This window comes from Remersonia thermophila, chromosome 4, assembly GCF_042764415.1.
Source record: "Remersonia thermophila strain ATCC 22073 chromosome 4, whole genome shotgun sequence".
In the NCBI taxonomy this organism is placed as follows: domain Eukaryota; kingdom Fungi; phylum Ascomycota; class Sordariomycetes; order Sordariales; family Chaetomiaceae; genus Remersonia; species Remersonia thermophila.
This window is the reverse complement of record NC_092220.1, coordinates 2,863,720-2,874,971: the sequence shown is the minus strand read 5'-3', so window position 1 is coordinate 2,874,971 and position 11,252 is coordinate 2,863,720. Positions and strand designations below refer to the sequence as shown.

Genomic DNA, 11,252 nt, shown 5'->3' with positions numbered 1-11,252 from the left:
CGGTATCTATCTGTGTCTCCCGTCTCCGCTGCGAGTACGTACTGAGTACGTACCCAGCTTGCACAGTACAAACCCCGAACCTCCGCGCAAAACGAGAGGGCTGGTCGGCTGAACAGAGACATTCCTCAACGGGGCTTCCCCGGTTAACCATGGCTCCCCGTGGCTCTCCCCGTGGAGGAACTGGACGAGAGTGGAGCAACAGGAGTGTTCGGTTGACAGGCCGGCTTTCTCTCCGCGCCTTTTTGCACCGCATCGGGGGCGAGCGACATGTGGGAGCTGCGTTTTGTGATGCCTCTCCCACCCCCACATAAAGTCCGGCGCGGGGACGATGGCCCTCGTCAAAACACGCGAAACCCGGGGTACTCGAGAATGCACATGCAAAACAAAGGAGACGCAGCGGGTCACGGTGTTCACATCTCTTGCCAGCCGCAGAGGAGCTACAAAGCGCTGCCGTACACCGGAGGTCCGCCACCTTGACGTCCCATGCCGCGCAGCAGGAAGCAGGTAAGAACTTGCGCGGTCGAGCACCTAGGACACGCAGGTGAGATTCTATCCCCCCGCTACTTTGCGACAGACCTCAAGATGGTCGGACCCCGTTGGGTTGCATGCAACCTGTTCGTTTCCAGGCTGAGATGAGATCCCGCACGCTCCTACGGGAACATGCTCTTGCTGTCGTCGGCTCGTACCGAGAAGGAGCCCAGTCAACTGGCAGTCAGAACGGCCACAAGACGTTGTGGCTTGGGAGGCCAGACAAGCCCCAAGTCGCTGTACCTGCTCTCGGCTGATCCAGGAAAAATAAAGAGGTTCACTCATTGCGACGATTCGGCCGTTCATCTGAGAATGGACGTTGCCCGACTTGGGCCCGGTCTACGTACCTACTATAATACTGCGTATGTGCTGCTGTTCTGTGGAGAGGGTGACATGAGACGGGAGTGTGGTGTGGTGCTACAAACTGGGGGAAGGCCAAGCTTGACTTGGGTCTCTCCTCAGGTGACTTTCCATTTGAGGGGGGGGGGGGGGGGGTCATGATTCGTCCTCTTTTTTTTCTTTTTCAAAAAAAAAAAAAAAAAAAAAAAAAGCTGAGGACCTGATGCTGGGAAGGCACGTGCAAGCCCTCTTGCAGGAGGCCCGGCTGCTCAGCACGTGAACTTTTTGGTTTCAAGCAAGAGCAAGCGTCGAGTCCCTTCCAGCCTCCCCATGCGCCAAGGGAAGGCCAAGCGGCGGGTCGGGGACACAGACACACCAACCACGCCGTTTCCCTTGACCAGCATTCTTCCCGTTGTGTGTCAAGAGCAGCGCCCAAACCGTCCATCCGTCCATCAGCTCAACCAATTCAGCCTCACGGGAGACCTGCAGGCCACGCAGGTCTCTTGCATCCCGCCTCCATCGTCCCGTTTGTCCGTTTGTGCTGGACCTGCCCCTCCCACGAACCCTCCAGACACAAGTCGGCGTCTGGGTGTGTCTCCTCTGGCGCGGTCACGGAGGATCATGCAAGACGTGACTTGTGAACCATGGGTGAGTGCCCCGGCTCCTCTCTTCGCTGCCCTGCCAGGTTTTCGTTTGCCGAAGCCTCCCTGCAAGCCGGATGCCCGTCGACTTTCGGACGAGGTGATGATCGACCGACCGTCTTATCAGGCGCGGCGGCGTCTTACCAAGCGGCCCGCGGACGCCATGGCTGTCTCGGCCGCATGGTGGCGGTTTCAAGCGTGCTTCGCGTCCTTCGCCTTCTCGTCTTGGTCTCCTCGCAGCTTCGATCCCATAGGAGTGCTTCGCAAGGTGTCTGCCCCGCTGCCAGGGGGTGGTGGGCTGCCCGTGGCGGGGTGTCGCAGCGCGGACAGGCGCAGACGGGCAAAGACATGGACAGCGGGGAGGCATCCAGCAGACGGGGACCCGAGATAGCACGCAGTAGTGTCGTTGGGGACGACAAGGATGGCGTACTTTGGGCGCACAGCAGCGACCAAGGAGGAGGAGAGAGCCCTGCTGACCCCCCCATGTGCTGCAGCTCCGTCCCAGACGACGTTGCCCGACCACGAACCCCTGAAGTTCTCACCGCGTGCCGTGTCCCGCCTGGACGAGGAAGACGAAGATGAATGGCAAAAGACGATTCGCCCCGTAGCCCACGGCTCCCGGAGCGTGGCCCACTCCCGCGAGTCGTCCGTCGACAAAGTCCAGCGAACCGACGGCGCTGCTCAGCATCCCTCCGCCCGATCCCACGTGTCGCCGCCCACGACGACGCGCACCGCCCTGGGGGGCGTCATCGAGCGCATCGTCGATCCCAACAAGGCTGCGGCCTACGGCCACCACCGCCAAACCTCCATTGTTCATGGTATCGGCATCCAACACTCTAGAAACGGGAGCCTCGCCAGCTCCTCGTCGAGCCCCCTGAGCCCCCAGATGATTGCCGCTGTCGGCGCCGGCCTCGCCCCCGACCGGGCCGAAATGCACCCCTTTCCTTCCCGGCTCGACGGCGATCCGTCGCAGCGCCCGGGCACCGCCTTGTCCGGGACCACCGTCACCTCCCTTCACTCCCTTCCCGAGCGGTCCTCGTCGACCGCCGCCGCTTCCGCCCCCGACCTGACCAACCCGGCGGCGGCCCGGGGAAAGATGGAGCGGCGGACGAGCAGCAAGTCGCGGCGCGACCACGCCCACAACCTCTCGCACTCGTCGCGACACCACGCCAAGGACGACCAAAAAACGGTCGGCGAGTACGCGCTCCACGTGCTCTTCACAGCCTTCATCGCCCAAGCCGAAGACAAGCTGAACCAATGCATCACGGTTCCCTTCGACCCCGAGCCGCAGGTGGACCTGATTTGCGGGCCTGGCGTCGACCCGGCGTTTGACCAGCTCATCGTGGCCCTGGGACACATCGCCAAGCAGAAGCCCAAGCCCCTGATCGATTCCATGATGCTGTGGAGGAAAAGCAAGAGCGATGCCGCCAACGAGGCTCGCGCCCAGCTCCAGCAGTCGCGCGTCTACCCCCCGCCCCAGGGCCCCTCGTTGCAACGCCGCAACACGGAGCCGGTGCAGCCGGGGGCCTCGGCCGCCTCGGACGCTGCCTCCTCGGCCGCGCCGGGGCACATGTCCCTCGCGGCGCGCCAGGAATACGTCGCCCAGGCCGAGCGTCGGTCCACCGTGTCCATCTACATCCTTTGCCGCGTCCTGCTCGAGGTCATGACGCAGAGCACCCTGGCGGCCATCACGCCCGAGATGGAGGACAAGCTCGAGAACATCATCTTTGGCCAGCTAAAGATCTCCGACACGGAGCAGCTCATGGCATCGCCTCTCAAGCTGGCCAACTGGAACCTCTTTGCCCAGCTCATGGGCGCCATGAGCGAGAGCAGCTTCGCGACCGTCACGAGCCGCTTTGTCGCCGACCTGGACCGCTCGCTGCAGGAGCTGGCCAGCAAGAACCCCACCCTGTCGCCCCGCGAGCTCGAGAACAAGACGGAGCTGGTGCTGGGCGGCATGAAGCACCTCCGCATCAAGACGAGCCCCGAGGACGCCTGGGATCGCTCGTGCGACTTCATGGCCGCCCTGGGCCGCCTGTTCGGCCGGTCCCACGGCCCCAAAATCAAGGCGGCCTTTTGCCAGGTGCTGGAGATGCTGCTGCTCCCCATCGCCTCCACGGCGACCAACGCCGACCTCGCCAACCCCAAGTGGAACGAGGTCCTGGCCGCCATCGGGCCCCGCCTGGCCCAGATGTTCGTCAAGCCGCGCCACTGGCACTATACCTTCCCCTTGACGGCCACCATGCTTTGCGTGTCGCCGCCCGACACCTTCGTCAGCCAGTGGCTGCAGCTGATATACCCCTTGCAGCCGCGCCTCAAGGACCGCGCCACGCGGCCCCTATGCCTCCAGGTCATCTCGAGGCTCGCATGGACCTACCTCTTCCGCACCGCCGACAGCGCCTCGGGCTCGGCCCGGAAGCTCGACGAAATCGTCAAGGTCGTCATCCCCCCCAACACCAAGCGTCCCCTGGTGGCCGCCGACGCGGCTGTCGTCGAGCCGTCGATCCAAATCATCCGTTTCATCGGCTACAAGCACCCCGAATATTGCTTCCGCAACGTCATCTTCCCCCTCCTCAACGCCGATCTGATCATGTCCAACAGCAAGGACCTGAGGATCGAGCAGCTAGACCCGGACAAGATGGTGGTCGGCATCCGGGCCTTTTTGACCATCCTTTCGGATCTCGAAAAGGGCGACAAGGGCCGGCCTCCGTTTCCCCATTCGTATGCTCCGTCCCCGGGTGCCGACCGGGTCCCCCCTCCGACGTCTCCCATCTTTGGCTCTCCCCGCGACAACGCCCCGTCCGTCGCCTGGTCCGCGCTCTCGGGGGGCGGCAGCGGCGGCGCCTCCCCCGCCGCCGCCGACCAGCTCTCGCGGCCCGTGACCGTCTCGGCGCTCTCCGAGACGGTCCGGGAATACTACGCAAAGTTCTGCGAGCTTCTCGGCAAGATCAGCATCATCTGCGACAACACGTTTGGCGGGCAGGCCGCCCTGGATGAAAAGTTTGACAAGATGGAAAGGTTCGCCAGCCCGGGGCCCAAGACGCCCATCGCCGAGACGTTCAACTTCTCGCGCCGAGAGGACCATCCAAGCCCCCAGGAGCAGAAGCAGGCCTTTTACGAGCTGCTCCACGTGGCGGTTCAGGCCCTCCCGCGCTGCCTGTCTCCCGACATCCCCTTCAACACGCTCATCAACCTCTTGTGCACGGGCACCGCCCACGTCCAACGCAACATCGCCGAGTCGTCGGCGCAGTCCCTCAAGGCCATCGCCCGCCAGTCGCATGCCCATCAGGTTACCATGGGGTTCGCGCGCTTCATCTTCAACTTTGACGACCGCTACTCGACCATGTCGGACGGCGGCATGCTGGGGCCGGGCCACATCGAAAAGACGCTGATGCTGTACATCGAGCTGCTGCACATCTGGATCGAGGAGATCAAGCAAAAGACGCGGACGGCCGCCGACGAGAACGCCGAGTCCACCCTGGCCGAGAAGCGCGGCATCAAGCTGGACCTGTCGAGCGTCTGGGCCGAGGTCGACCAGGTCGAAGCCCACGGGCTCTTCTTCCTCTGCTCGCAATCGCGCCGCGTGCGCTACTACGCCGTCAACGTGCTGCGCCTGATCACCGAGTTCGACGCCGTCCTGAGGAAGCCGAGCGGCCGCGAAAAGGACACGCCGAGGCTCATCGACATTCTCGAGAACGACTCGATGCAGGTCATGAGCTTCCGGGACGAGCAGCTTTCGGTGGCCGAGCGCAGCCGCCTGCAGCGCGGCATGCAGAACGCCAACAGCCAGGGCGCCCTGATCGAGCTCTGCACCAGCGACATCTCGTACGACACGACGCTGTGGTTCAAGATCTTCCCCAACTTTATCCGCATCGCTTTTGACAAGTGCCCCTTCGCCATCACGCTCAGCCGCGACCTGGTCTGCGAGCGCATCCTGCAGCTCTACAAGGTCATCACGGTGCTCTCGGAGCCGCCGCGGGAACCCCGCGGCGGCCAGTTCTACGGCGAGCCCGGCAGCGCCCGCATCGGCGGGGCCAGGACGCCAACCGCGGCGCACCCCAACGTCGTCATCGAGCAGTGGAAGCTGTACCTGGTCTTTGCTTGCACGACGCTGGCGGATCCGGGCACCGCGGGCAGCGCGGCAGGAAGCGCCGGCGGCGGCCAGAACGGCCAGCACGGCCGGAAGGCGTCCAGGTCGACGTCGTCGGCGGCCGAGAAGATCGGCTCGGCGCGGACCTTGTTCAAGTACCTGAACCCCTTGCTGTCGGGCTCGTCGGCGCCGATCCGCGAGGCCGTCGTGATCGCCATGGGGTCCATCAACATCCACACGTACCGCACGCTGCTCGAGGAGCTCCAGGGCCAGGTGTCGCGGTGCAACGACGACGCACGGCAGCGCATCCACCAGCGGACCAACAGCAGCCCGCGCCGGAACCGCAAGATGGACATACTGAGGACCGAGATCACCCACGTCTACAAGCTCACGGCGCACTTCCTGCGGGAGCCGCAAATCTACCAGGACGACTGGATCCTGAACAACCTGGTGGCGTACGCCAGGGACCTCAAGCTCTTCCTGATGGACGGCGAGGTGCAGATGGACTGGGAGTTCCAGAAGCTGCGTTGCCACTACTGCGGGCTCATGGAGGAGCTCTTCGAGGGCATCAACCGCACCAAGGACCCGTCGCGGTGGATGACGTTTGAAGCGCGCAAGTCGGCCTTCACGCTCATGGAGGAGTGGTGCGGCTTCTCGCCCAACCAGCTGCAGATCCGGCAGCGCGAGGACAGCATGCGGCAGTCGGTCATGGACCAAAAGGCGGCGGCCGAGCGCGGCACCGTGACGGCGGCCATGGAGATCGAAAAGCGCAACCTGCGCAACGCGGCCCTGAGCGCCATGGCGGCGCTCTGCGGCGGGCCCGTCAGCGCCACCACCGAGAGCGGGGCGCAGCTGCAGTTCGACGTCCGTCGCATGCTCGCCTGGATCGAGGCCATCTTCAACTCGGGCAACGACCGCATGAACGCCATCGGGCGCCGGGCCCTCAAGAACCTCCTCGTGCACAACCAAGAGTACCCCTACCTGCTCGAGCACTGCATATCGCGATGCTACCTCGCCGAGGACGCGCCCAAGCTGCTCGACAGCTATTTTGCCGCGGTGGCCGAGGTGCTTCTGGAACACCCAGAGTACCCCGTCGCCTTCTGGCGCCTGCTCGGGCTCTGCCTCTTCATGCTGGGCAGCGACCAGAGCGGCATCCGCACCCGGGCCGCGCGGCTCCTCAAGGCGCTCGAGGAGCGGCAACCGCCCCAGCAGCCGCAGGCTCCCGGCCCGGCGCCCGGCCGGAGCGCCAAGATCCAAGACTACGACATCAGCATCTCGGACAAGACCAAGGCCGTGTACAAGCTGGCGCAGTTTGAAATCTCGAAGCGGCTGGCCAAGCAGCACGCGGACCTGGCGTTCCACATCTTCTCCGAGTACACGTGCTACTTCAAGGAGCAGGGCCCGAGCGCGCAGCGCGACGTGGTGGCCGTGATCCTGCCGTGGATCCAGGGCGTGGAGCTCAAGGTCGACCCCAACGGCGGGCCCGTCGCGCCGTCGTACGTGCTCCTGGCCAACCTGCTCGAGATCACCATCAAGTCGAGCGCGGCGCTGCACAACGAGGTGCAGGCGCTGTGGCAGGCGCTCGCGACGGGCCCGCACCCGGGCAACGTCAGGCTGGTGCTCGACTTCATCACGTCGCTGTGCCTGGAGCGCCGCGAGCAAAACTTTGTCGAGTACGCCAAGCAGATCGTCGTGTTCCTGGCCAGCACCAGCATCACCCCGGGGAACCGCGTCGTCGAGTTTCTGCTCCTGCAGATCACGCCCAAGGCCATGGTGCCCAACGAGAAGCGCGACGCCGTGCCGCCCCCGCCCGACGTGGCCCTGCTCCCGTACTGCGCCGACCTGTCGGAGGTGCTGCCCGTCGGCCCCAAGCAGGCCGGCTTCTCCCTCGGCCAGCTCTCGCTGATCTTGCTGGTGGACCTCATGGTGGCGCCCGTCAGCCTGACGGCCGACGGCGTGCCGGTGCTGCTGCAGGTCGTGACGGTGCTCTGGGACCACTACACGCCGCTCGTGCGCGAGCAGGCCCGCGAGATGCTGGTGCACCTGATCCACGAGCTCGTCATCTCCAACCTCAACGACGACGCCCCCGCGGCCACGCGGCAGTGGATGGAGGGCCTCATCGACGCCATCCGCCGCCACGACCGGTCGGTGGTGTGGAACTACGAGGACAGCAACGCCAAGGTCGACGGCGGCCTGCTCCTGCGCGATAGCAGCAAGGTCCCCCTGGGGATGGAGCACCTGACGGGCGAGGTGGTCAAGGCGTTCGAGCTGGCCTTCCCGGGCATCAAGGACCAGTGGGGCCGGCTGTCGCTGACGTGGGCGACGTCGTGCCCCGTGCGGCATCTCGCGTGCCGGTCGTTCCAGATCTTCCGGTGCGTGCTGACGTCGGTGGATCAGTACATGCTGGGGGACATGCTGGCGAGGCTGTCCAACACCATCGCCGACGAGGACGCCGAGATCCAGACCTTCTCCATGGAGATCTTGGCGACGCTGCGCACCCTCATCGGCAAGCTGGATGCGGACAAGCTGCTGGCGCTGCCGCAGCTCTTCTGGACGGCCGTGGCCTGCCTCGAGTCGATCAACGAGTGCGAGTTCCTCGAGGCCGTGGGCATGCTCGACGAGTTTCTGGCGAGGCTCGACTTTGGGTCGCCGGCCGTGCGCCGTCTGCTGTACGACGGCCAGCCCTCCAAGTGGGATGGCGCCTTTGAGGGCTTGCAGCCGCTGCTGTACAAGGGCCTGCGCTCGTCGGCCTGTCTCGATCTGACGCTCGCGACGCTGGACAAGCTCGTGCCGCTGCCCCAAGACCCCCTCATCGGCGACGAGAACCGCTTGTTCTTCGCCGTCGTGGCCAACCTGCCGAGGTTCCTGCACGCGCGGTACCGCGAGGAGGAGGATGAAGACGAAGATGATGATGATGATCATGGCGATAACGACGGCGGCGGCGACGACGACGACGACGATGATGATGATGATGGCGATGACGGCAATGGCGCTGCCGCGCTGAATCCGGCGGTGGCGCGCACGGCCGAGACGCTCATCGCCGTGGCGGAGGACCAAGGGCTGGCGGCGGTGGCGGCGGTGCTGGGCGAGTACCTGGAGGGCCGGTACGCGAGCGAGACGGAGTTCGTCGGCCGGGTCGTGGCGGCCTTCCGCGAGGAGCGGCTCCTCCCCGGGCTCGATTTCAAGATGCTGACGATGCTCATGGGGTTCCTGACCAACGCGACGCGGTGGGTCAAGATCAAGACGATGCGGATCCTGCGCGTGGTGATACCCGAGGTGGACATGCGCAAGCCCGAGATCGCCAGCCACGGGTCCGACATGATCTCGCCGCTGCTGAGGCTGCTGCAGACCGAGTACTGCATGGAGGCGCTCGAGGTGCTCGACAACATCATGACGCTGTCCGGGTCGGCCATGGACAAGCACCATTTGCGCATGAGCATGACGAGGCCGACCACGTCCAAGGCGGTGCGCAAGGAGTACGAGCGGACCCAGAGCCTGTTTGGCATCCCCGAGGCGAGCGGGTGGGCCGTGCCCATGCCGGCGCGCAAGACGGACTCGACGCGGGCCAACGTGCACGCGGCCTTTTACATGTGCCAGAGCGAGGAGAACGGCGTGGCCGGGGCGCTGCAGGCGCCCATGACGCCCGAGGTCGAGTTCCATCCGGACGACTTCCCGTACGGCTACTTTGTCGGCGGCAGCTCGTCGGACCGGGCCGACACGATGCTCTCGGACGACGGCCGGGTCCTGGACGGGCACGGCATGATGATGATGATGAACAGCGTGGGCGGCATGCTGGCTGGCGTCGGCACGGGCAGCGGGGGCGACCTCTTCTCCAAGCTCGACAGCCTCGACGACTTTTTCGACGACCTTTCGTCGTCGACGACGAGCCCGCCCAGCGACGGGCGCTCGTCGCGCACCGTGACCGAGTTCTCGCCGGACGCGCTGGACGCCGGGGCCCAGCTGTACGACGAGAAGATCCTGCCCATCCTGCGCCAGGCGTCCGGGAACAACAGCGCGGCGAACCTGGCGTTCCAGAACGGCTTCGCGGATCCGAGACCCCTCTTCACGCCGCTCCGCGACGCCTCGGGCGTGGCGAGCAACACCATGACCCCGGGCGCCTTCATCCCCAACGCGGCGACGGCGACGGCGGCCGCCATGACGCCCACGCCGTCGTACGCGCAGGCGCCGCCGCCGTACCGGCCCCACGGCCTGCAGCACACCCGGTCCGTCACCTCGCCCTCCGCCCCGGCGTCGTCGTCGGCGTACCACGCCTACCTCAGCTCGACGACGGCCGCCGCCATGGCGGGCGACCTGACGAGCGAGGACGAGTTCTCGGAGGGCATCTTCTCGGACGGCGACGACTACGATCGGCCGGGGACGGCGGCCAGCGGAAGCGGCGGGAGCGGGAACGGGGTGGGGGCCGGGGGGTCGTCGTTCCTGGACAACGTGATACGGCCGCTGGCGCACACGACGAGGTCCAAGATGCGGAGGATGGCGAGCGGGAGGTCGCGGGACGGCGGGAGCGGGGGGAGCGGGGGTAGCGGGTTCCCGTTCCACGCTCCCAGCCCCGGGGTGGTGCCGCAGATGGAAGGAGGATCGGGCCCGGCGACGCCCGCGTCGGGGACGGGCCCGGCGACGTCGCCGGCGAGCCAGCCGGGGTTGCCGCAGCCGTGAACAGGAGACGCGCGCCGGACAGCCACGACTACGACATCATGAAGGAAGAACAGGAGCGGTGCGGCGGAGGGTAAGCGGCCTATGAGCGTTGGGGGGGAAATGCGACATGTGCAACTGTTTTTTGTTCTTTTTTTTTTGCATGGCATTTTCTCTCTGCCATTGTGAGTGTTTTTTTTTTTTTTTTTTTTTGTGTGTTTTTTTTTCCTCTTGGGGTGTACTCTCGTACTCTTTCTCTGCAGGAAGGAGAAGAAGCATTGGGCATGCATGATGTTTTGTCGAGCAGGAGGAGGAGGAGAAGCTGGTGGTGGTGGTGGATGATGATGATGACGGTGATGATGATGGCATGGCGTTGTTTGTATCTACCTTCGTCTGGACGGGGATGGGGATGGGATGTCGTTGATGGGTTGAGATACCAAGCATCAAACTTAATTAATGTTTTTGAAGAGAAAGACGATCATGAAAAAGAAGTTGCATTGTGTTGTGGTTCTTTCTGGATGATCCCAAAAACAAGGGTGGCTTTGTACCTCGGAGTCTTTTTTTTTTTTTTTTTTTTTTTCTGTTCTGTTCTGTTCTGTGCTGGGGGAGAGATTGCTGAACATGGTCGGCGTCGGCATCACATGAAGGCATTCACAAGAAACCGAACGGATGCCGTTTCGGGTCTTGTTCGGTAGTGAACCCACTCCATGTACGATACGATTCCATCAGGAGGTACCCAAGGTACACAGTAGTTCGTCACCTCCGGTATTGTATGTACATAGGTACGGGCGTGGTACCCACCCTTCACTCGGCTCGGTCCCTCGACGGCGATGAAAAGTATAACTACATAGTACATAGGTCGGGCAGCTCCATGTGCCAGGCCCTGACCCTGGTCGGGTCTTGGGGTTGTATCAGCCGACCCACCGACCCGCCACCTGGGGCCCCGGCAACCTGAACGGGCCCGACCCGACGCGACCGCCGCCTTGGGGGGAAGGGCGCGCTGG

General features: G+C 64.5%; 1 protein-coding gene across 1 annotated transcript; it reads left to right on the top strand.

Annotated features, from left to right (window-relative positions):
• Positions 1 to 1,511: 1,511 nt before the first annotated feature.
• Positions 1,512 to 10,272, top strand: VTJ83DRAFT_4959 (uncharacterized protein; the record flags this gene model as incomplete). Its single annotated transcript, XM_071011505.1, has 2 exons — positions 1,512 to 1,515; positions 2,003 to 10,272. 2 exons carry the CDS (start codon positions 1,512 to 1,514, stop codon positions 10,270 to 10,272), a joined length of 8,274 nt encoding a protein of 2,757 aa, XP_070866409.1.
• Positions 10,273 to 11,252: the final 980 nt, after the last annotated feature.